The sequence below is a fragment of the Oratosquilla oratoria genome, chromosome 18 (genome assembly GCF_046742065.1).
Source record: "Oratosquilla oratoria isolate Oo_2021 chromosome 18, ASM4674206v1, whole genome shotgun sequence".
NCBI classification, from domain to species: Eukaryota; Metazoa; Arthropoda; class Malacostraca; order Stomatopoda; family Squillidae; genus Oratosquilla; species Oratosquilla oratoria.
In genome coordinates, this window is record NC_134794.1 from 25,912,473 (window position 1) to 25,938,852 (window position 26,380).

Consider the following 26,380-nt stretch of genomic DNA (forward strand, 5'->3'; position numbering starts at 1 on the left):
CTCACCATTCCAGGGAAGATGTTGTGCCCACGTAACTTGAATAAGGAGGGGGGGATTAGTAATCGAGGAGGTCGTCCGGCCCCTCATGCACGTCTACCTCACTCTCCCTTCCGTCCTGGGACTCGAAGAGGTCGTTGTAGAATGACCTGTATTCACCAGGAACAAACTTCAGAAGATCCTTCAAATCAGATGTCTTATCCTTGGTGAGAGGAACACCACGGGGGTACTTCAGGGGCAGGTCAACGTTGCTTAAGTCAAACCTTGGGTCGTACTCCCCCTTCTTTTTTTCTGCATGACCCACAGAAAATCATCCTGTTCTTCACAAAACCCCTTCATCACCATGACCTTAGCAGACTTGAACCCGGACTGAGCCTGCTTGGCCTTTGAAACTTGCGCTCCCAGGACGGTGAAGTCGAAGAAGTGGGTGGAGTCCATGGGAATGACGATGAATGGCTTCTTCTCACTTGCTGTCTTCATGATGTCCATGTAGTGTTTGGGGGTGTAGATCTGATGTCTACGTAGTTTTAACTCCAAACGTCCAAAGTCACGGTCACATGGCATGTAAGAATGACCTGGTTCCATGTAGCAGTGTTCAATCCTGGTTAGTAGTCCGGAGTGGATGAGCCTGAGGTAGTAGGAGACAAGGTTCACATTCTTGTTCTGGCCGGAACAGTTGTCGGTGAAAACAATAAGCTTCTCAACCCCATCGTCCATGAAGTGAGACAGGTAATACTGAAGACAGCTGCAGACCTCTGATGACCCCCTCTTCGCCTGTCCCTTGTGCCACACAAAAAAAGTACCCCTGCTTGGTCTTGAGATTGTGAATCCCCAGGTTGTATGTCCATAGCTTCCTCTTGTAGTACTGTGCACCCGATGTAAGTGTAGGGGTAGGGAGGGTCTGCTGAAGATCAATGGCAATACACGCAATCTTCGGGTTTTTTTCTGCACCGTAGGCCTTGAGAAGTCTCTGGGTGACCTTAGCGTGGGCGTCATGGACGGTCTTCTGAGCCGTGAGTATTTCCTTCTCCGTGAAGTTTTTCTCGTCCGTCAGCATCTTGAACTTGATTGTGTACTCATCACAAAAGTTACAGGTGTCTGCTTGGGGTGGAGTAGTGCCGATGTTAAACTCACTGTTGAAAATATCACGAAACATGTGTTCATGTACCACAGAATTAATTAACTGCTTCTCCTCGAGGTCGTCCTTGTAGGCCTTGTACAGCGAGATGAGAGTACTGCCAGGGGGGAGGTACTTCCGTTTGGGGGCCTTTGTACGACTGTAATGCGAAGAACACAGTGGTAAGGCCTTAATAAAGTTACGCACCAGGTCTTTTCTTACATCAGCAACTTGGTTCCACTTTACTGTACTTCCCCGTTTGTCTGCTGTAGGAGTTCCTGTAGGCGAGGCTTTGGTCTTCACTGAAACGTTCCTTACACGTTTATCACTGATGCCGTGAATGTTGAGAAAGGCTGTCTTACAAACAGTCACAACCATCCCACTCACTAACACGGAATAGTTGTGTGTGCACTGCCTCTTGGACTCGGTAGACCCATCCTGCTTCTTCCTAGGACGCTTCACAGGTGTCTCATCTACTCGAAAGGCAAGGTAGTTACTCTGGGCATCGTGGTTTGCTAGATCCCAGTAAGCTTTGAAGATTGCTTCCACGTTGTCATCCCCTATCTTGGTGAAACACTTAGCAGGGCAAGAGCAGGGACTCCCAACCCTCCTTTCCCCAACTTTCTTTTTGGTGGTGTGGCTGGTGTACGCCTCACCCCTGTTACATTTTGCCTTATTTTGGTTCTTTATCCACTTATCAGGACACCGTTGCCACTTGCGTGACTTAGTGGAAGCCTCTTCTTCATGTTCTGATGCACTGGAGCTGTTATCAGACGATAAATCCATGGTAAGAGTGGAAAATAACACAACATTCGTGAAAGCACGTGTGGCTTGGCGGGAGCGTGACAGCGTGACTAGTACCTCGGAGAACATGATTGGCCGGGCGAGTGGGTGTGCCTGAATATGGACCGCTCATTGGCTGAGCACTTGAGCCCCTATGCACTGCTACCGACAAAGTCCTCTGCTCAAAAAACAGGTTTCAGTATGCAACTGTAACCCCTCGATACAGTGGGAATAAGGTAGAGAATCCTATCCCAGTCTATTGCCCCATGATCTAGAAGAGATGGAGCACACCCAGAACATGCAAAAACCTGAAATCGCAGGAACTGGTGCTTGAGCCCCTACAGCACGCGGCTCCTCATATAATATATGGTATTGGTTGCATGTTTTATGTAGTTGGTAATTTAGGGACTTCAGTGACATCCTTACATACAGTTTAGGTCTCTCAGCATTTTTTGATGATTTGAGATTAATCTCCACTCATATAGAATGCTGGTCACTTTTAGCTTCTACCATCCCTCTGTTCTGCTGCTGTCCTTAAATCTCTACTTTATCATCTTTATGACTTAACCTCTTTAGTGTGATGTCTTCAAGGGTAGAAGCACTTGTTTTCCTCTTCTTTTTAGCATACTCTTGCTTTCAAGTGGGCAATACACCACCTCTGTTTCTAATTCTTTCTGCTTTCCATGTTTTTACTTATGCAAGTTTTCTTGTCATTTTAGTGGAAGTAATTTAATTTTCATACCTTCTCTATTGCATTTCTTTGGTATTCTTGAATTTTAAGAATGTTTACAGATAAATTTACTCTGGGAATATTGTATCTTACAGGTTGGATCAGTGGTATATCTGCATAAAAAGATAGAATTCTGTGGATATTGTATCTTACAGGTTGGATCAGTGGTATATCTGCATAAAAAGATAGAATTCTGTGGAGGAACAATTCGGACCCAGGTTTATGAGATGTGGGCTCAGGGGGAGAAAGTAGCTTGTGGAGTAGTATTGGATGACACCAAGGTATGTTTTTCAATGTATTAAAGGATATATTTTGTGTACCTACATTTTTATCTTGTTTTTGATGTGAGGACTTTGATTATAAAGCTCCATATTTTTTGTATATGAGAGTGTATGAAAAAAACTGCTATGTCTTCCTTATTTTGTAGTGTATGAGGTACATTAGCACATAGGATACATCCTAAATTTAGCTTGAAATATGTTAGAAAAGGGACCAATTGATGGGTACCAGTAAGATATGTTCTTCCTGGAGGTTAGACACATTGGAGAAAAAGAGATAGAACTCCACACAAGTGTAGCTCTTTTCTTGTAAATTAATCAATCAATTGTTGCCTCAAAATTCAAGTGGGAAATCAGCAGCCCTGGTGTGGCTGGCAATAATCCTTGAGCCTTCCCACAAATCTCTCTGGTAAGAAATTTTGGACTTTTCTGTGTTGTATCAGTGTGGGACTATTTCCATGTCACCAGCTGACAGTAGGGGAGCAGCTGCTGGTTGTTAGCTCTATAAGTGTGAAAGGGTGTAAGAACTACAGTTAAAGTTGATAGAGAGAGATCCTGGGCCCAGTCCAGTCCCTCAGGGCTGTAACTCCTGATAGGGGTGAGTGGGTTGATGGGTTTTGAAATTGAGCAGCTGTGCTGATCATCTTACAGGATGACCACATGCAGGTTCCTATGATTCCCCTTTGTATGCTACAATGAGATAATACAGTTTGGTAAATACAAAACACAACCTATCTGTTATGTCCTATTTGCCATTTCTAATGCCAAATTTTTTGTGAGAAAACATTGTCTTTCATAATTTCTTCACTTAATGAGATCAGCCAATCTATTGCCCCAGTTCTCATGCAGGAGACCTGCAACTTCCAGGAAGACTCTGTTTAATGATTATTGTCCTCACAGTTTTATGTTGGTTTAACTTGCTGGCTGAGTGGGTTAGGGCATTGATACTTGTGGCAAAGGTCAAGGGGATGGCGGTTTGAATCCTGCCACCAGCAAAGTTGAACCAAGGGCATGGTTCATTGAATTCCACACTACAGAGACTTCTGTGAGGGGCACTGTCCTAGCCTTTTGATAGGGGGGAGTTTGTGACATTAAACCATATCAACTCACATCTTGCATGATGTGGTCACATGTTCAAATCCAATAGTTAATAGTAACTACCACTTGCATGAGAAGTCTTAGCACATAGGATGAAGGTGACAACCTCAACTAAGCACCTTCCAATACAAGTTCCCCACATTTTGTTTATATTCATTGTTCATTCTAGGTGGTGTTCAGGTCTTCTACAAGTATGGTGTATCTTTTTATTCAAATGAGTTTAGAAATGTGGGAATTTGATATCTACGGGGATCTCTATTTTGAGAAAACCGTCAACGGATTCCTGGCTGAGCTGTTTGCAAAGTGGAAGGTAAAGTGCACTCAACTGTTGAATGAAGCACATATGAATATATAATGAAACTATAATTAATAATGTTGCTTAAAAATATAGAGAAATTAGATAAAATGCACTCGAGTGTTGAATGAAGCACATGTGAATATATAATGAAATTATAGTTAATAATGTTGCTTAAAGATATAGAGAGAAATTAGGTAAAGTGCACTTGACTTTTGAATGAAGCATATGTGAATATATAATGAAATTATAGTTATGAATGTATAATGAAATTATATGTGTGAATATTGTGACGAATGTGGGTAGGAGTTAACCCCTTCCATACGGTGCCGCACACATAGGCGTCATGGGGAGCGAGTGTATTCGCGAGGCTGCCATATCGGCGTCTTGATTATATTTATTGTAGTCGCCCCTCCATAATGACATTCTTTCTAATTCTTTTGTAATCGCATTTTCTATGGTTATCAAAATTCACGGGTGAAGAGAGAATGATCGATATAAGCGGTGACTATATTTTATGATGCGAGTATTATTACGACACGTCGTACGGCTGGCATTGGCTGCTGCCACCGAGATCTAATTCCATGACGCCTACGTGTGCGGCACCGTATGGAAGGGGTTAAAGGGAAAACAGGCTGAGGGGAATACTCTTATTCCTGACTAGTTTTGCCTGAGTGGCTTCTTTCTCTGAAGAAGCCCCTCAGGCGAAACTAGTGAGGAATAAAAGTATTTCCCTCTAGGTACATGCTTCTGGTAAGAAAAATTGGGATGTTTGATGTAGATTTTTGTTTCATGTTTGTACCATAGGATGAGGGAAGTAACCACGAAGTGACAATTGTTCTCTTTTCCCGGACTTATTACAAGGCAAATAGTCTTACTGAATTCCCAGATTATATGCAAGAATGTTTGCAGGAAGATTATAAAGGAAGATTCTATGAAGATTTTTACAGGTAGGTCATTGTGTATATGTACACCAAAAGGTCCTTTCCCCCATATAAGAGGGGGCGCCCAAAGTCATTGCATACGACCATTCATTACGCATCCTACACCCATCCAAAAATCTATTTATTGTCCCTCCCATCTTAACTCCTTGTGGATTAAAGGCCATCCCTACCTCTCAAAGCTGGTATACCTCAACTGCTTTATTACATCATCAGAAAATACAGAACAGATGCGAAGAAATTGCTTCAGGTCATGCCATTTCTTAATCCATTCACAACCACTTTTCATACACACCCATCTCTTACCTTCTCCTTCTCTTGGTCAACAGACCATCCAGTGCCCCTTTCACCCCATCCATCCACCTCATTCTTGGTAACACTTTTCATTCCCTCCAGATATATACTTGCTTCCCTTATGCCTTAATTCACCTCCACCCCTATTCCTCAATTCCTCGCTACATGTGACCCTAGATACTTAAATCTCTCCACTTCTGTCAGCCTCTCTCCCTTTAAACTCACTGCCACTTTGTGCATCTCTTCAGTTGTAAAGCATTTAGTTTTATTTAGTTGCATTTTTATTTTCATTAGCAGGAACCATACATTTTGCTTAAGAATAGAAAATGGGAGTTATTCAGGTCTCTTGGCTGTGTCCTGGAGAGCAAAGTGGAAGGACCCTGGAGGGGAGAATCCTCATCTCATTCACTCCCATCATATGTTTTAGTCCTTCTTGCTTGAACCACACGAAGATTGCACCTCATATTCTTACTAGCAATATTTCTGGTGCATCTTTCAAATGAAATTGTTTGTTTCCTAGTATGTACATTCTTCTCCAAGATAATAACAATGGATACTGGTAGTTCTTGATTTAGTCTAGTTTATTTCATGTGAATTTTATTATAAACTTGACTGATAAATTAATACATTTTATTTGATTTATGTGGTTTGTTTTCTCTCTCTCTCTCTCTCTCTCTCTCTCTCTCTCTCTCTCTCTCTCTCTCTCTCTCTCTCTCTCTCTCTCTCTCTCTCTCTCCCCCCCCCCCAAGAGTACTCCCCCCTTCAGATCTCCCCAATTTAATTCAGGTGATTTTTTTTTTTTTTTTTTTTTTTTTCTCTCCACACAATGACTCTTGGTCCTTCCCTATCATATGCATTATGAACTACCCGTACCTGCAAGTGGTGGCCCTGTGGGATAGACATCCATCCAAGAGAATCATTGTCCTGCCACCACTCTTCCAAACCCATCAACATCCTCACCTCCATGTAGAGGCATAACACTGAGGGGCTACTGGGTCTCCAGACTGGGTCCACAATCTCTCTTTATCGACTTTGACTTTATTTCCTCCATGTTTTTACATGAGAGCTGACAACCAACAACTGCTTCCCTCCTATTACTACAAGCCAGTGACATAGAAATTGTCTCACACTAATACAGGACAGACAGTAGTCCAACATTTTATCCCATTTATTTGATCTCAACATCCATGCTTATCTCCAACATATGTTACCATGTCTATTTTGGTAGACTGATTTGTCAGTTCTTTCCTTCAGGGTTGTTGTTCAGAATGAGAAGTATGAAGACTGGACACCTTGTTTGACGTTGTTAAGACGTGTTTTTAACAATTACCAGTATTCAGTCCTTGAGCACCATAACCGCCCAGGGACGATCATTCCTGAAACATATAACTCAAGTGCCTCACAAGGAAATTTTCTTGAAGTTCTAAATATATCTCTTAATGGTAAGTTTCATTGGAACTTCTTCATTGAAATAATTTGATATCAGACAAGACTTTATATGTGATGTGTGATAGTTTTATACTACAACTGTCCCTCCGTTATGCTGTCCGTTATGCTGTCCCCCAACCCCTTGTTACTGTCCTGTACAATTTCTCTGAATATTCATTTCCTTTTTTGCCTACCTACCCTGTGGTGGGGGAAAAGAATAATGCCACCAAGTATTTTCACTTGGATTGTAAGAGGCGAGAAGAAAGGGACAGGGATTGGGACTAGCCATCCTTCTCCTTGTAGCCCCACGGGGACATTCCTAAAAGAAAAAGCAAAGGCTTAAGAGGATCTGGGAGTTTTCTGACAAGCACCCTAAGGTTTGGGTCTTTTAATGTGCGTGGATGTGGTACAGATGAGAGTAAAAGGGAAGAGATAGGTAGTATGTTTGTGAGAAGAAAGGTGAAGGTGTTGACTTTGAGTGAAACTAAGTTGAAAGGGAAGGGCGAGTGTAAGTGGGAGGTTATCAGGAGTGAAGAGAGGGCGAGGGAGGGAAGGGGTGGCTATACTTGTAAGTGAAGAGATAGGTAAACATGTAGTGGAGTGGAAGGAGGTTTCCTCAAGGATAATGTGGATGAAGGTGAAACTGGGAAAGGAGATGTGGGTTTTTGTAAGTGCATATGGGCCTGGCAGTGAGAAGAGTATAGAAGAAAGGGAGGCTTTTTGGATAGATTTAAATGAGTGCATAGAGGATTTAGGGAGAAGTGTCAATGTAATAGTACTGGGAGACCTTGATGCTAGGATAAGTAATGATCCAATTGATGGAGTGGTTGGGAAATGTGGAGTTCCAGGAAAGAATCGTAGTGGAGAGCTGTTGGTGGAAATGTGTCTAGAAAGAGAGTTGATGATAGCAAATACAGTGTTTCGGAAGAAAGTCAAGCATAAGTACACATGGGAGAGGGTGGTGGAGGGAAGGGTGTTAGAGCGTTAATGGACTGTGTAGTGGTAAATAGGATTATGATTGGAAGAGTTAAGGATGTACATGTGCTAAGGGGAGAGGGAGGGGGAATATCAGATAATTTTTTGGTGGAAGGCAAGTTGAGAGTGGAGGATAGATGGAGAAAGAGGAAAGGGACAAAAGGTAGGGAGGTGCTTAGAGTGAACTCTTTAAATGAAAAGGAAAAGGAGAAGGAGTACAAAAAGAAGCTGAAGGAGTAGTGGGAGGGAGTGAAGGATGGAGTAGAGCTAGGTGTGGAGGAATGGGGATGGTTCAAGGAGGGAGTCACAAAGTGTGCAAAGATGGTGTGTGGAACAAGAAGGACAGGAGGAAATAGAAGGAAGGGTAGTGAATGGTGAGATGAGGAAACAAAGAAAGTTGTAGAAGAGAAGAAGCGAGCTTTCACAGATTGGTTACAAATTAGGACAAGGGAGTCATATGAGAGGTACAAAGAAAAGAAAAGAGAAGTAAAGCAAAAGGTAAAGGAGGCAAAGAGGAGAGCAGATGTGAAATGGGGTAAGAGTATGACAGAAAATTTTGAAAGTAATAAAAAGATGTTTTGGAAAGAAATTAAGAGAGGAAGAGGAGGCGAATCAAGTAGAGAAGAAAAGGTAAAAGGTGCAGATGGAGAGATGATAATGGAAGAGAAGGCAGTAAGGGGAAGATGGGCAGAATATTTTAGGGAGTTGCTAAATGTGAAGGAGGATAGGGAGGGAAAGATAGCTGCAGTGGGAAATGCTAAGAAAATGACCGTGATGAGTGAGGAAAATGGAGGAGAAATAAGGAAGGATGAAGTGAAGGCAGTTGTTAAGATGATGAAAGGAGGTAAGGCACCTGGTCTGGATGGATGCCATGCAGAATGTCTGAAAAAAGGAGGTGCAGTGATGGTGGACTGGCTGGTGAGGTTGTTTAATGTTTGCTAGAGAGAGGGTAGAGTGCTGGAGGACTGGAGGAGTGCCTGTATAGTTCCACTTTACAAGGAAAAAGGGGACAAGTGTGAATGTATTAGTTTCAGAGGGATTAGGTTGTTAAATGTAGTTGGGAAGGCTTATGGGAGGATCTTGATTGAGAGGATTAGGAAAGGAACAGAGGGAGTAATTGGTGAGGAACAGTGTGGATTTAGGATGGGTAGAGGTTGTGTAGATCAGATTTTTGTGGTAAGACAAATATGTGAGAAAGCTATAGGAAAGGGGAAGGATGTTTTTTGGGCCTTTATGGATCTGGAAAAGGCTTACAACAGGGTAGACAGAAAGGCACTGTGGGAGGTTTTGCGGATATATGGGATAGGAGGAAAGCTTCTGGGAGCTGTCACGAGTTTATGAGAGTAGTAGAGCTTGTGTCAGGATTAGAAATGGAGAGAGTGAGTGGTTCGAGGTAAAGGTGAGACTTCGTCAAGGATGCGTTATGTCGCCCAGGCTGTTCAACTTATACATGGATGTGTTAGTGTGAGAGGTAAATGCAAGGGTAGTGGGCAAGGGATTGGAGATGGTTAAAGAAAATGGAGAAAAGTGGGAGGTGAGCCAGCTGTTGTTTGCGGATGACACTGCGCTTGTGGCAGGATCGGAGGAGGAATTGAGGAAGTTGGTGACAGAGTTTGGGAGAGTGTGTGATAGAAGAAAGCTGAAGATAAATGTGGGTAAAAGTAAGGTGATGAGATGTACAAGGGGTGAAAGTGGCAGTAGTCTGGAAGTGAGCATTAAGGGAGAGCGACTGGAGGAAGTGGATAGTTTTAGATACTTGGGTGCAAATGTGGCAGGAAAAGGTGGAGTGAAGGTGGAGGTAGAATGTAGATTGAGAGAAGTGAGTAAATGCCTTGGTGGATTGAAAAATGTAATGAGGAATAGACATTTGGGAATGGATGCTAAGAGGAGACTGTATGAAGGAGTGATTGTGCCAACAGCACTGTATAGGGCAGAAACATGGAACATAAGAGAGGAAGAGAGAAGGAGTTTGAATGTGTTTGAGATGAGGTGTCTGAGAAGTATGATGGAGGTTACTAGGCTGGATAGAGTGAGAAATGAGGAGGTGAGGAGGAGAACAGGGGTGGAAAGGGAGCTGGGAGATAGGGTTGATGGTTTGGACACATGGAAAGAATGAGTGAAGAAAGACTAGTAAAAGAGGTATGGAAGGCAGATGTGGGGGGAGTGAACATGAGGGGACGTTCTAGGATGAGGTGGATGGATGGGGTGAAAGGGGCTTTGGGGAAGAGGGGAATGTCTGTTGAGGCAGGATGGGAGAGGACAGAAGACAGGAGTGAATGGAGAATGGTTGTATATGGATGATGTTGTGATGCATGAGGTGGAATGGGCGGGGGGATGGGGGGTGAGGTGGTATGTGTGAACAAAATTTGACGCAGCCCGAGGTGATTTCTCCCCGTCTTCTCCTTTACGCATTGGGGGACGGAGAGGGGGGGTCGCTGATTTAATGAAGGGGCCTTGCTGTGGATGTGCTGTGTCTTGCGACACTGCTTCTGACCCAGGGCAGTGGACAAGGTGCAGGGATGACCTGTCATCCAGGAGTTGCTAAGATAAGAGGGAGGGTGGAGGGGTGTGGAGTGTATTCAGGGATGGAATGGATGGGAATGATTTTATGCCTTTTCCTTTTTTGGCTACCTCCCTTGTAAGGGGGAAAAAGCCTTGGTATATGTATGTATGTACATAGCACAGATTTACTTGAAATAATTATGTGAAATTTTGATAGTCCATGAAGAAATTTTTGTTACTGTACTTCAATTTATTTTGGACCTTTCTAGTGTTTGAGAAGCATTACCTGGACCGGAGTTTTGACAGAACTGGGCAGGTCTCGGTTGTAATTACTCCTGGTGTGGGTGTCTTTGAGGTTGATCGAGAGCTGACCAATATTACTAAACAGAGAATCATTGACAATGGAGTTGGATCTGACCTGGTTTGCATTGGAGAACAACCATTGCATGCTGTACCTTTACTTAAGGTATGTACAAGGGGTGAAAGTGTCAGCAGACTGGAAGTGAGTATTTAGGGAGAGAGACTGGAGTGAGTGGATAGTTTTAGATACTTGAGTGCGAATGTGGCAGGAAAGGGAGGAGTGGAGGTGGAGGTGAGTAAATGCCTTGGTGGATTAAAAAGTGTAATGAAAAATAAACATTTGGGAATGGATGCTAAGAGGAGATTGTATGAAGGAGTGATTGTACCAACAGCACTGTATGGGGCAGAAACATGGAACACAAGAGAGGAGGAAAGAAGGAGTTTGAATGTGTTTGAGAAGAGCATCTGAGAAGTATGATAGGGGTTACTAGGTTGGATAGACTGAGAAAGGAGGAGGTAAGGAGGAGAACAGGGGTGGAAAGGGAGTTGGGAGATAGGGTGGATGAAAGAGTGTTAAGATGGTTTGGACACATGGAAAGAATGAGTGAAGAAAGACTAGTGAAAGAGGTGTGGAAGGCAGAAGTGAAAGGTGTGAACATGAGGGGGTGACCTAGGATGAGATGGATTGATGGGGTAGAAGGGGCATGGGGGAAGAGTGGAATGTCTGTTGAGGAAGGATGGGAGAGGACAGAGGACGGGTGAATGGAGAATGGTTGTATATGGATGATGTTGTGATGTATGAGGTGGAATGGATGGGGGATAGGGGGTGAGAAAGTATGTGTGAGAAAAATTTGATGCAGCCTGAAGGGATTTCTACCCTTCTTTTCTGCATGAGGGGACAGAGAGGGGGAGTCTCTGATATAATGAAGGGACCTTGCTGTGGATGTGCTGTGTCTTGTGACACTGCTTCTGACCCAGGACAGTGGACAAGGTGCAGGGATGACCCGTCATCCAGGAGGTGCCAAGATAAGAGGGATAGAAGAGGGTGGAGGGGAGTGGAGTGTGATAGGGTTGGAATGGGTGGGAGTGGTTTTTATTCCTTTGTTTTTTGGCTACCTCCCTTATAAGGGGGGAAAAGCCTTTGGTATATGTATGTATGTCCATTTTTTATACTTAAAGTTTTCAATTGGTATTTTCTCAATCAGCATATTTCTGATCTGGTTTGCATTGGAGAACAACCATTACATGCTGTACCTTTACTTAAGGTATGTCCAGTTTTGATACATAAAGTTTTCAATCGGGATTTTCTCAATCAGTGTATTTTTGTGTAGAGTGAGGAGCATACACTGCAACCAAAGCCATCACTTTTGTTCTGTGTACTGGTGTTGATGGGCCAGGGAATAATCATGGTCTCTTTCAATTTATTCCCATAACCTCATGAGATACCTCCAGTGCCAAACCAGTAGAACTTTTCTGCCATTGTTGTCCTCACCCTTCACTGACATATTTTAGTGCCTGTGTAATGGTGTACTTGAAACATTGTATATTTATTATTGTATGTTTGTATATTCAATGTATTATTAAGTGTGAGAACTACTAAGTGTTCATATTAAGTGTGTGGCTGTGACTTTCCCGCCAAGTCTGAGCTTGGTGGCATGGGTTGGCGTCAAAGGCAGTCTTGGTTCTGCCTCCTAAACGACCACATGCTTGTATATGTAGTGCTTTACAATTATTAATTTATTCATATTCAGTGTTTCACTGGCCACCCCTATACACTTGCCTCTTGTCTGGCATTTTTTATGTATTCATAAATTTTTTTCAGTTTCATAATAAGAACAGCACATTCAAGATGGATGACTTCAGTATGCCTCATACATGGATCAATCTTAGTTACTATTCATCAAATAAGAAAATTGGGTATGGTAAATTTGTGCCACGTATCAAACTTCCACCAGAAAAACCTAAGACTGCAAAGAAAGAAAAGATGGACGTTCTTCCCCAAGTCAAATCAACTTGCACCATTGATGAAAATACACTCCCAAATTCTGTCTTTTACTATGATGCATATGATGCCCAGGTGTTCAAACTTCCTGCAAATCAGAATAACAGGTACTGTTTGTGTTTATGACCCTTAAGAATTTAGACATTCCTCTCTTTCCCAAAGGGACATTGGGAAAGAGAGGAATGTCTGTTGAGGAAGGATGGGAGAGGACAAAAGATAAGGGTGAATGGAGAAGGGTTGTGTATGGATGATGCTGTTATGCATGAGGGGGAGTGGGTGGGGGATGGGGGGTGAGGGAGTATGTATGAGAAATAAATTGATGCAGCCTGAAGGGATTTCTCCCCATCTCCTTTTCTGCATGGGGAGATGAATTAATGAAGCAGCCTTGCTGTTGATGTGGTGTGTCTTGCGACACTGCTTCTGACCCAGGACAGTGGACAAGATGCAGGGATGATCCGTCATCCAGGAGGTGCCAAGATAAGAGGGTGGAGGGTAGTGGAGTATGTAGGGGATGGAATGGGTGGGAGGGGTTTCTATGCCAATTTCTTTTGGCTAGCTCCCTTATAAGGGAAAAAAATCCTCTGGTATATGTATGTATGTAAAAGCCCTGTGGCCCAGTTAGTTCAGATATGGGAGGGATTGCTGTAAGTGTGGCTAAGGATGAGGGGATGGCAGTTTGTATCCTGCCACTGGCAAAGTTGAACCAAGGGTATGGTTCATTAAATTCCAAGCTACAAAGCCCTCTGTGAGGGGCACTGTCCTAGCCTTCCGATAGGGGGGAGTTTGTGATGTTAAGCCATATCATCATCAATTGGCAGTTATCAACAAATCTATCAAAAGAAATGCCACGTGATGATGGAGCCTTTATTAGTATGTGTTGCTTGTTACAGCTTTATCAAGAATGTGGTAAAACTATAACAAGTGAAACATCATACTAATAAAGGCTCTGTCCCCACATACTGTTTCTTTTGATAGGGAGTACTGTACTTGAGGTCCAGAGGTTGACTGACCCTCTGCCATCCTGGTTATTCCTCCTTGCCCCACAGATAACATCCCCCCAACCATTGACATCACAAATATATAAACACCCTCTTGCCCAGTTAGTTTGGATGTGAGAGGGATTATTGTATAAATATAATCTAAAGGGACCAATGATAGTATTTACCTGTGGTGGACTTGTGAGACAGGCACCAAAGATAATCATCTTACTGCTGACCCAGGGCAGTGAGCAGGGTACAGGGATGACCGTCCTCCACAAGGAACTAAGATGAGAGGGAGGAAAGGGTGGTGGATGAAAATGGAATAGGTGGAAGTGGGTGTATGCCTTTTGACTTGGCTACCTCTCTTATAAAGGGAAAAAGCCCTTGGTATATAGGTACTACTCTTCTCCAGAACTCATTAACACCTGCACCTTGGCTGACATTTAGTATTTGTTTCACCTTTTCACAATGGGAGGGTTGTTGAAAGGAGGGATAATAGCAGATAAAAGGGACTCTGCATTTCTTTTTGAGTGGAAATTAGTCTCCAATCATCTATCCATATTTGAGGAAGGAGGAAAAGAAAGACACGGGTCTAGGGCCGAATTTATTCCTGACCAGTTTCGCTTATAGCTTCTTCAGAGGAATGATGATCCTGGATGACGCTGATGGTATACATAGTAGTCCGACACCACAATCCCATCAACTAGGCAAGGGACGCAGTTCGTTGGACAGAGACCTGTAAATAATTAATTGAAAATAAATAAAATAAAATAAATAAGATAAAATAAAATAAAATAAAATAATAAAATGAGTTTCCCAAATCATGTATTCAAGATGAGTAAAGATGTAAAATTAATGAGAAAACTTATGTAAATGTGGAATTTGTGGAACCTGCTGGACAATAGATCATTGGATGTTTCTCCTCCGATATAAGTCGGCGCCGTCTTTATGTTACTCCTAACAGCTGCGTATTTTGCTATATATTTTTACCATTTTATGTCCCCTATGTATACTGTCAGCATCATCCAGGATCATCATTCTTCAGAAGAAGCTATAAGCGAAACCGGTCAGAAATAAACTCGGCCCTAGACCCGAGTCTTTCTCTTCCTCCTTCCTCAAACCTGTCATAATGTCTCAACATCTATCCATATACCAAGAGCTTTTTCCCCCTTATAAGGGAGGTAGCAAAGTCAGAGGCACGAGCAGTGATCAAAGCAAGACGTATCGAGAATACGCTCTGGACCACTATTTACCGATTTGCCGACAAACGATTTTGGAACCAACCCACCTCTACTTAGTTGTTTACACAAAATGAGAAGGGAGTTACATAGTTTGAGTGACTGACAATGGAAATAAGCGTACATGCTTTTTTTGTGTTATCCTCAGCAATTTGCAATTATCATTTCGAACTATGTGTTCTTGTCATTATCTGCACTTCATGTATATTGATTCTTTGCCAAATAGATTTATTATTATTATTATTATTATATAACAGTCTTTGTATCTTTATTTATTTTTCACAATCAGTGACAAAAATGGAAGAAAAAAATTAAGGATATAGGGAAAAAGAACCAACAAAAAGGTGTCTAGATGTAAGTATAATTGAGTCTCCACTTGGAGTCGTACCGAAAAAGATGTGCCTGAATGAGACCCCAAAGACATACCAAAGGTTTGATAGAAATGTTTTCCCAGGATTTAACAGGGATAATAACAATATGTATAGAGGGATAGATATGGAAAGAGCACCCAGGTTTGAAAATATGATAAATAGGGAAATCAATAAATTGTTAGATGAAATAATTGAACTCAAAAGTGAAAGCAAAAGTACATACAAAGAAGTAGCCCTGTTAAGAAAGGCCAATGAAGGAAATAACAGGGAAATAGATGAGTTGAAAATAGAACTAAAGAGGATAGATGGAGAAAATAAAGGATTGAAAAATGAAAATATGAACAGGAATAAGGCATTAAAGAAAGGGATAAAGGATCAAATACAGGCAGTGACTGAGGAAGTGGAAAAAAAGACCAAAGAAAATGACTTCCAAGAAATAAAGAAACAGTGGAAAGTAGAACAGGAAAGTAAAAAGTTATCTTTTAAAGAAATAATGGAACAGCAGGTCAAGGAGAATGCTAAGGAAATGGTAAACCAAGTAATTAAAGAGAAAGGTAATTTGGTTAGGGATACAGTGGACAAAAAGATGCATTGTAATCTACGGTATTAAAGAAAAGCATGATGTTCCTAGGTATCAGAGAGAAAAAGAGATCACTAAAGAAATTCTGAGATTCAAGAGATAAAGAAGTCAAAGAAACTTATAGAATAGGTAGATACTAAAAAAAAAAAATTATATAGGCCACTAAAAGTAAAACTTAAGTCACAAATAATTGCAGAGGAAGTACTATCTAGAACAGTAAAACTAGCAAGCAATAAACAACACAAAAATGTATGGATAAAAAAAGAAATGAGCAATGAAGAAAAAGAAAAGGAGCTTAGAAAAGAAGCAAATGAAAAAAAGAACTGAGACTGAAAAGAATGATTTTTGGAAAGTGGTGGACCTGAAACTGAGAAAATGGTATATCAGGAAAAAGGAAACAAAGCAGACAGAAAAAGACGAGAAAGAAAAAAATTGAAATTAGCCTATGCCAACATAGATGGAATGATTTCAGGACTGAATGAACTAAATGACTATCTGGCATTAGAAAAACCAGACATAATGGGAATAGTAGAAACTAAATTAAAAGGTAATCTACCACCAAATAATGTGGGACAAAGTCTATACAACTGTTGGAGGAAGAATAGAAAGGAAAAACAGGGAGGGGGAATATTATTTTTGACCAGGAAAGACTTAAATGTGACAAAGTTAACAGAAGGAAAAAACAAGGTAGTTGTGGTTGAAAGCAACCACATGAAAAGAACATTTGTAATAGTGTATGTATCTTCCAAAACACAGTCCTGGACAGAACATGATAATTCCAAATTGTTGGAAGATACTAAGTATGAACTGACTGATATACTGAAGGAGAGGAAATACAGTAATTATGGGTGATTTTAACTCAAAAGAAATATGTTGGGAAGAAATGACAGTAAAGGGTGGAGAATGCATATGGGGCAGCATGCTACTCGATATGACCATTGAATACACAATGACTCCGTGGATAAAGGAAAATGCCAGATACAGAAACAATGAGGAACCATCAAGACTGGATTTAACACTTATGTTAGAATCTGAAATTGTAGACAGAATAGATTACAAAACACCAATAAGGAAGAAACAAGGATGGAAGAGAAATGGAATATACTAAAAGAAATTTATAATGAGAGAGTGAACAAATATGTACCACAACAAAAGCAAGAAAGAGTATACATAAAGAACTAGTACAACAAAAAATGAAGTGAAGCTTAGGATAAAAGAGACAAAGCCTGGAAAAAATGGAAAAAAAGACAAAAAAATGAGCAAATGGCAAACATACATCAAACTAAGAAACAATTATGTAAAAATACACAGAGAAGAAACAAGAGACTATGAAAAAAAAATAATAGAAAAATGTAAGGAACAAAACTAAACTATTTTACAAATTTATGAATGGTAAACTAAAAAACAAGAAATAGAAAAGCTGTGCCAAGAAAGTTATGAATATGCAGAACAAGAAATGGCAGAAATTATGAGCAATCATTTTAAATCGGTATTCACAATTGAGAACTCATCTAACTGTGAGGGAATAGACAGAAATCACCCCCAATGAAGGAAATAACTGTAACACAGAAGGAAATCAGTGACCAAATGAAAAAACCTTGATGTCGGAAAATTGTATGGTCCAGATGGAATTGCAAATTGTATACTGAAAGAATGCGTAGAGGAGTTAACAGATAAAACATACAACATAATCAAATGCTCATTCAAAGAAGGAAAGGTACCACAAGACTGAAAAATGCAAATATAGTACCAATATATAAAGGAGGAAACAAGGAAAATCCAAATAACTACAGACCGATCTCCCTAACAAGCACAATAGCAAAAATATGTGAAAAAGTGATCAAAATTAGATGGGTTAAACACCTGGAAGAAAAAGCTATACTGAACCCAAATCAATTTGGATTTAGACAAGGAAGATCATGTACAACAAACCTGATCTGCTTCTATTCGAGACTAATAGAAATAATACAAGAGAGGGATTGATGGGCAGACTGTGCCTATCTAGACCTACAAAAAGCACTTGATAAGGTACCACAAAAGAAATTAATAAGAAAAATAGAATCAATTGGTGGTATCGGAGGTAAATTATTAGAATGGATGGAGGACTTCCTGACTGGGAGAAAAATGAGGGTAGTAATTAGAGACAAATACTTGAAGTGGGAAGAAATGATAAATGGTGTCCCACAGGGGTCGGTGCTGGCTCCAATCATGTTTGCCATATATATGAATGAAGGAGTTGAGTGTTATATGAATTTCTTTGCAGATGACGCAAAAATACTAAAGGAAGTAAGAACAGAGGAGGACTGTGAATCACCCCCCCTGAGGCCCAGTACTTTGATGTAGTGGGGGAGCCTCCGTGTAGCAAGGACGGGCTGAGCTGTGCCAGCCAGATGCAACCATACTGGAGAGGTCAGCCCTAAGCTACCAGACGAAAACCGAGCCAATTTTTTTTTGGGGGGGGGGGTAGTGAATAGATAGGGGGTCCCTCACCCTTTTCCTTTGTGAATTCCCCTATCCCTACCCTTCATATTTGCTACCCTACTTTCCTTTTTCACCATCTTTCTCTAATACTTGTTAAGCAAGGTTCTGGTATCTTGGTGCCTCCCAAGCTACATGTCAGAACCCAGTCAAGTGGGGATGTATACCGCGAGGTCACTACTCCCTGCGAGGGCCGAAAGCCCACCGACTGGGGAATGCATGTTTGTGAGGTAGGTACTAGGCTGCCGACTTCCTTTCTCCCTATCCAGTACACATGCAGAGTGACTACGCCAGACCCATCCTAAATGGGACAAAACAAAAGAGGACAAACCCCGGGTTGACAAAGTCTCTAACTCACCTCCGAGGCCCTGCATGTGTAAATAGTCGTTTCTGGAGCTTCCCGACTCTGCAGAGACTTTTCTTTTATTGCTTGAGGCATCAGGCAACTGCGGTATCTTCTATGCATTTATCTTTCTTTCCTAATATATGGTGTGGCCTCATAAATATACACGATCATGGCGGCTGTTCAAACTGAATATTCTAAACCTCCACCACTACCTGATCCTCCTCCTAAACCCCCCAATCCCTCTCCTAATATTGCCAATCCTAATGTTGATGCTATTGACTCAGCAAAAGTAAAACCCCCAGTTGATGACTCCGGCTTGAAAAAGGACTTTGGTAAAAATACTAAGACTTCATTGACAGATAATTCTGTAGCCCAGAAACTTACAATTAGAATGGATTCTGAAGTGATGAAAACATCTTTAGTTACTCAGAAATCAATAAATAGCTCAAATACTGCCCCTAATAGTCATAGAATCTTACATCTAAAATATGTCTCTCTTGATAAGAGTTATACAGACTTATATGAAAAGTTCCATAAATTTGGACAAATTAAAGAGATCAGGGTTAAACTAACTGACAACTAGCTTGGCTAGCTTGGCTAGTCTGGATCTCATTTCTTTCTAATTAGGATGCAGCTGCTGCCTGCCTGGATTATAATAATTGCAATGAAAATGAATCTTTGGCCCAACTTGTTGCTAGAGTGCCACCTAACCTGGATATCTTTTATCCAGAAAATCCGGTAGAGGAAAGGAAGGAAAGTGTGCAGAGGCCTCCCAATCCAGCTAAGTGGCTTATTATCACTCTTGCAAAGGAATGTGCTAACTTGTTCGAGTTTAGAAGATTCTTGAAGAGTCACCTTGGCTCTGGTAATTTGACTAACTCGCAGGTATCACGATTTGGAAGAAATTCCTTCTTAATTCATGTAAAATCTTATGAACAAGCTGCCATGGTGCTTAACTTGAAACAGAAATCCGACATTAAGGAAGTTAAACCCCACTATACCTTTAGTTATGCCAAAGGAGTAATTTTTAATAGAGATCTGTATGACTTTGAGGAAAAAGAAATTTTAGAAATGTGCCCAACTAATGTTTGGAGAGTTGCTAAAATCCCTCGTTCTTCTATGATTATCCTAAGTTTTTGTGGTGAAGATCTACTTCATTATGTAGAGATAGAAAAAGAGATTGTTTATGTGAAGCAGTTTAAGCCCTGTCCCCTTCAGTGCTTTAACTGCTATGGTTTTGGCCATCCTTCCCGCAGATGTGAAAGGGACAAACTATGTTTGATATGTGCTCAGCCTGAACATGGGGATTGTTCCTGCCCAACAGTTTGTATAAATTGTAAAGAAGAGCATGATGCCAGAGATAAGAACTGTGTAATTTATAAGAAGGAACAGGAAATACTACTAAAAGCTCATGCAGAACATATAAGTGTAGGACATGCTAAAAGACTACAGACGCTCCTCAACTTACGTTTTAGTTACGTTCTGAACGGCCGAACGTAAGTTGAGAATGAACGTAAGTTGTTACTGTACTATACATTGGTAAATTCTATTACCGTATCTTATAAAACACCCCTACATCATTAATTAAACACATAACATTGTAAAATGATAACATTAATTTCAAATAGATTAAATTCAAGCAACATAAATTGAGATGGTGGAGGGGGAGGAGGAGGAGGCAAGGCATGTTCAGTTTGTCGTCTGTGCAATGTAAACAATGGACACAGCGTCGTGCGCAAGTATCGTTTGAACTACGGAGAGTGCGGTAAACTAAAAAATTCACTCAAAAATTTTTTTTTACAATTTTTTTTTACCATCAGTTCAAACGTAAAATCGAAAAAACGTAAAACGAATGAACGTAAGTAGAGGAGCATCTGTATTAAGCAATTCCAAAAGATACAGTGATGTTGTTAAAACAAATAGTAAAGTGGATCAGCCAACTGTAGAACCCAATAGAAATAAAAATGCCAATATGAATGGTTCTGTTAACACTGAACCCAAGCCTCAGTGTAAAATTGTTACTATGAAATCTAACCGTCTTTCTTCTTCTCAACCAGGAATTCGTAATACTTTTGAACCCTCCTCTGCAGAGGTTTCCTCACCCCTTGTTGAAGGGGTGTCCCCTGTCCCATCTGGAGGGGCACCTAAGGTTTCTATTGTAGAAACCTCACAGGCTTGTAATGAAGCCTCTTCTCAGGCAATCTCTCTTCCAGACCTGGGGGACTCCCCAGTAGAGGGATTGCTGACTAGTGTGCCTCACTTGGTAGAGGTGCACAGAAGCAATGAGGATCAACCAAATGCTGAACCCAAGCCTCAACGTGAAAGAGTCACTACAAGACCTAATCGTTCTTCTCCACAAGTTGGAAATTGTAGTACTCGTCAACCCTCCTCTGCAGAGGTTCTCCCATCCCCAGTTGAGGGAATGTCTCCTGCCCCATCTAGAGGGGCACCTAAAGTTCCCATTGCTGAAACCCCACAGGGTTCCTCTAATAAAGCCTCCTCTCAATCAGTCAACCTTCCAAACTTGGGGGGCTCCCCAATAAAGGGATCACGGACTGATGTGCCTCACTCAGTTGAGGCGCACAGAAGCAAAGCTTTGGAGTCTGAAGCTGTGCGTAGTAAAAGACTCCACAGTCCACCCTCATCTCCATCTTCTTCCCCAAATCGTGATAAGCAATCTAAGAAAGGAACTAATAACCCAGACTCTACATCGTCGGTCGGACCATTGTCAGAGAGGAGGATGCCACCCGCGAAAGCAAAGAAATTAGGAAAGAACCCATCTTGTAGACCCTCTCTCTCCCAGACTTCTCTTCCCAGACCGGTAGACCCAAAAAAGAAAAAGAAAACAGTATAATGTCCATAATTCAATGGAATATTCAAGGTTTTAATTCTCATCGAGAGCAGGTTGGGATTCTCTTTAAAGAACATGATGTGTCTGCTATTTGTCTCCAAGAAACTATGCTTGGCGATTTATCCCCTAATGTTGGACTTAATTATAAATTTTACAGATCTCCTATGATTGGGGGCCGTGCCCATGGAGGTACTGGTATCATTGTTAAGAAATCTGTAAACCACAGAAGTGTCCACCTACATTCGGTGTTGCAGGCTTGTGCAGTACAAATCTTTACCACTAAATGGATCACTTTATGTTCTTTGTATTTGGAACCTGAACTGGAAGATCGACTCCTAGACATATATAACCACCCCTGTCAGTTTGAGTTAAATGACCTACAATCTTTGGTTGACCAGCTCCCTGAGCCTTTTATTTTAATGGGTGACTTTAACGCCAAGCATCCTCTATGGGGTGAATCAAGGTGTGACCCCTGGGGCAATATAATTGAAGAATTTATTGATAATAACGATGTCATTTTGATGAATGACTGTTCCAAAACTAGGTTTGATGTCTTTCACAACTCAAGTTCTGCTATAGACCTAACTATTTGTTCATCATCCTTAAGATTAGACTACAGTTGGTCAATAGATGAAGATCTACATGGTAGCGACCACTGGCCTATCCATATCAAATATTTAAAGAACACTCCCTCCTCTTGCTTACCTAAATGGAAGACAGGAGAGGCTAATTGGGAATTATTTAGGAGATCCACAGAGATTAATCATAAGACTAGTGATTTTTGTAGTAACTCTGATGCATATGATTATCTGGTAGACATCATACTTTCTGGTGCTTTGTCTTCCATTCCTAGGACAGCTGGTAAGCCTCAACGCCCAGTAGTCCCCTGGTGGAGCGATGAATGTGCTTTAAGCAGAAAGATTACAAGAACTTGCTATAAGAGATATCGGAGATATCCTTGTTTAGTCTATAAGATAATGTACAGAAGAGCTTGAGCAAAGCAGAAGAAAATCTTCAAGAAAGCAAGGAGGGAATCCTTCATTAGATATATTAGCGAATTGAAATATGACTCTTCCCCTACCTTAGTATGGAATAGGATTCGAAAATTACAAGGAAAGTTTACTCCATCTCCTTTACCCATTCTGAAGATAAATGACTCTTTTATATCAGATACAAGAGAAGTAGCAGAGGCTTTTGGAAGACATTATACTAATATTTCAAGTCCACTACATTATTCACATGATTTCAGAAGAATTAGAGTCAAGACCACGATTATTCCTCCTACCAATATGAACTCGGAGGCATATAATCTTCTTTTCACCTTGGATGAAATGGATCATGCTTTATCTTTATCCTCCCCAACCTCTCCTGGAGAGGATGACATTCTTTATTCTATGGTTGCTCACTTATCCATATCGTTGAAGAAATTCCTTTTAAATGTGCTGAACAAATTTTGGTCTTGTGGATCTTCTCCTAAATCTTGGAAGACTTCAATCATCATAGGAATCTTAAAGGCAGGAAAAGACTCATGACCCACAAAGTTACAGACCTATTGCTCTCACTAGCTGCATTTGTAAGATCTATGAAAGAATGGTTAATATGCATTTAATTTGGTTTTTGGAATGTAAAAATCTCCTATCTAACCGACAGTTTGGAATTTGAAGAAATAAGTGCACTCTGGACCCCTTACTTTTTATCACTTGTGAGATTCAGAATGCCTTTGCAATTCAGAACTCGAGCATCACTGTTTTTTTACTTAAAAAAATGCCTACGATACTACCTGGCGGGGAGGCATTCTGAAGCAAGTTGCAGAGTGGGGTATTGGGGGTAATATGTTCAATTGTTTAAAGGATTTCTTATCTGACCGTTATCTAAAAGTCAGAGTGGGCTCTTTCTCTTGTGCGTATCTTCAAGAGGAAGGGATTCCCCAAGGAAGTGTTCTGAGTCCTACACTCTTCAGCATAGCCATTAATAGTTTGTTAGAACAAGTTCCCGCAGGAGTTCATGGATTGGCTTATGCTGATGGCTTTGCTATTGTGTGAAGCAAATCGACAACATTAGAAACAGGCCAAAAGATTCAAGAGGTTATTAACTTAGCAACAGCATGGGCTAATAGCAGGGGCTTCAGATTCTCTGCTGAAAAAACAAAAACCATAAGGTTTTCCAGACTAAGACGCAAGGAAGAGATACCAACACTCTTCTTAGAGGGTGTCATATTACCATATGAAGATCAAATAAAATACTTGGGTCTGGTTTTGGACAAAAGGTTGACATTCACTCATTACATAAACGAGGTTGTATACACTGTTAAACAGCGACTTAATATACTAAAGGTAGTGTCTCGTTTCAACTGGGGAGCAGATCGTATAACTTTAATAAGGCTTTACCAAACATTGTGCCTTAGCAAAATGGATTATGGATGTCAAATTTATGGATCGGCATGTAAAACTTCATTAAAGAAGCTTGATATAGTCCACAATATGGCTTTGCGGATCTGTTTAGGAGCCTATAGAACATCTCCAGTGGATAGCTTGTATATGGACGCAGGAGTTCCTCCCCTCTATATTCGCAGGGAGGAATTAAGCCTTAGATATATATCTTGTGTCTTGACATCCAAACAGAATCCAAACTTCAAATATGTAAAGCAGCCGGTAGACAGAGCTCCAAGGAAAAGTACTCTGTCGAAACCTTTGGAAGTGTGATGTGAAGTTGGGACAGAGAAGGTAGGACTTGTTCCTAATACAATTGCTGAGATCACGCCTCCCAAATTCCCTCCTTGGAACCGATGCCCCACTGTAATATGTCCTCTTAAAAACAAGAAAAATAGAACTGCTGTAGAGCTAAAAAGCGAATTTTTAGAACATTTATCAGTACATGCTGATTCAATTTTTATTTACCGTATTTTCCGGCTTAAAATGCGCATTGGGTTATAATGCGCACCCATGCACTTCGTTATCTCAGTACACAGATAGCACGCACCGACGTATAACGCGCATGCCAGGAAAAGTCACTGGTGGCTAAAGCTCGTGAACTGCATGTATGTGACTCCTGCTTGCGTTGGTCCATTGTTTTGTGGGAAATTTGAGCCATGAAAAGTTTATTGAATACAAAATGTACATGAAAAATTTCGGATTTTTACAGAAAAATTGTAATTTACTATCCTGAGGGAATAATTCATCTTACAAGTTTTTATCACCGTGTACAAGTTTTTACCGCCATGCAGCAACAAACTGTGTTTCGGTTCATAAGTGTCTATACTGAAGTGACGTTTAGTTTAACAAACTCTCGCAAGAGGGTGTTTAGTGTAGGCTAGATTGGCAATAGAACTGTCAATCTCGGCCCTGATCTAGCATATTCTGGGTGAGCTAAAACGGCCAACATTCATGATGTTGGTACCAGTGCTGTTTTACGGATCCCAAATATTTGCATAGACTAGATAATCAATGTTAGTAAAAATAAACCAATGAAATAACGGCGATTAATTACTTAGTATCATGTGAACAAGGTTACATGGAGAAGTATTTTTCATTGGCTAGAGCCACCGCTAGGAAATCTGTTGATTTGTCACTAAATTAAGTGTCAGTTTAGACATCAATCAGGACACAACTAAGAAAAAGTCGGAACCACATGTACCGGTATATGACTCATGTTGTGCGTTGGTCCCTTATTACTTTGTAGCTTAAATAGTTTGTAGGAAATATGATCTAAAAAAAAGTTTATTGAAAGTAATATACAGAAAAATTTCGGGATTTTTATAGAAAATTTTCATTTTATATCCTGAGGAAATAATTCGTCTTTACCATTTTTTATTTAATACTGAAACAAACTACAGACTGTTTCGTTTTAGCTTTGAACCTGCAATAACAGAGGTGAAATAGGACAGTCTCTCATCGAGGTGACGTTTAGTTAATATAACTCCCGAAAGAGGGTGTTGTAGTCAGGTGTTTGACACGAGTTTATGAACGGCCGCAACAATACCTAAAGAGAAGCAACAAAGCCAACATAAAAATTCAAACTAGGATGCTGTGAACATGGGCAAATATCATGAATATTGATCATGTTTCATGGTGTTTAGGCCTATTTAAACATGAAAAATAAGATTCGATAGATACCTACCTATACCAAATATTTATATAGCCCATGCTGGCGTATTCTTTCATGTCACCATGGCTGTTCTTCTTGTTCTCACGGAACGTCACGGAGAAGTGTGCCGTCCCGTCTTTGTGACGGCCAACATCGTCACGTTGTTGTGAAAAAAATTACACACACAGCCGCAGAATTTTTTATCGTAGGCCGTAGATAATGCACACTGCCGGATAACACGCACCCCCCATGTTTAGGCCCTTCCAACGGAAAAAAGTCGCGCACTATACGCCTGAAAATACGGTATACAGATGGATCAAAATCCCAAGATGGTGTTGGTTGTGCTGTTGTATCTGATAGCACAGTTTTAAATAGAAAGTTGCCTCATTTTAGCTCTGTTTTTACTGCTGAACTGCTGGCAGTCAGCAACGCCCTCAAATTTGTTTTTAATTCTGTTCCATGTAATAAGAACGTTATTTTCACAGACTCCATGAGCATTGTATCCTCTCTAAATACTGTACATTATTACCTCGTCACTTTTTAATCCAAGAAATACAGGACTGGTTGATTCTCATTAACAACAGAAAGAAAATAAAAGTAAACTTTTGCTGGGTGCCATCCCATGTGGGTATCACTGGAAATGAACAGGCTGATGCTGCAGCCAAAGCTGCCACTAGGCTCAACCATATAACAGACCAAAGGATCCCACATAC

At 40.8% G+C, this 26,380-nt stretch overlaps 2 protein-coding genes across 6 annotated transcripts in view; one reads left to right on the plus strand and one right to left on the minus strand.

The window, feature by feature from the left end:
- Positions 1–26,380, plus strand: part of Iml1 (GATOR complex protein Iml1) — a 376,817-nt gene that overhangs the window by 20,705 nt on the left and 329,732 nt on the right. For 4 of the 5 annotated variants that reach the window (XM_076201722.1, XM_076201726.1, XM_076201724.1 and 1 more), the window contains exons 4-9: positions 2,723–2,908; positions 4,173–4,313; positions 5,106–5,248; positions 6,788–6,975; positions 10,708–10,904; positions 12,561–12,847. In XM_076201722.1, the coding sequence (XP_076057837.1) occupies positions 2,723–2,908; positions 4,173–4,313; positions 5,106–5,248; positions 6,788–6,975; positions 10,708–10,904; positions 12,561–12,847 (1,142 nt within the window). The remainder of the gene's footprint in view (positions 1–2,722; positions 2,909–4,172; positions 4,314–5,105; positions 5,249–6,787; positions 6,976–10,707; positions 10,905–12,560; positions 12,848–26,380) is intronic. The other variant, XM_076201723.1, reaches the window with a different exon arrangement.
- LOC143035129 (uncharacterized) lies at positions 237–2,153 on the minus strand. The gene has a single exon (XM_076201727.1). The coding sequence runs from the start codon at positions 1,985–1,987 to the stop codon at positions 698–700; it is 1,290 nt and encodes a 429-aa protein (XP_076057842.1). The 5' UTR covers positions 1,988–2,153; the 3' UTR covers positions 237–697.

Excerpts from the sequence above, each read along its gene's own strand:
- LOC143035129 (XM_076201727.1), bottom strand. The coding sequence starts at position 1,987 with ATGTTCTCCGAGGTACTAGTCACGCTGTCACGCTCCCGCCAAGCCACA.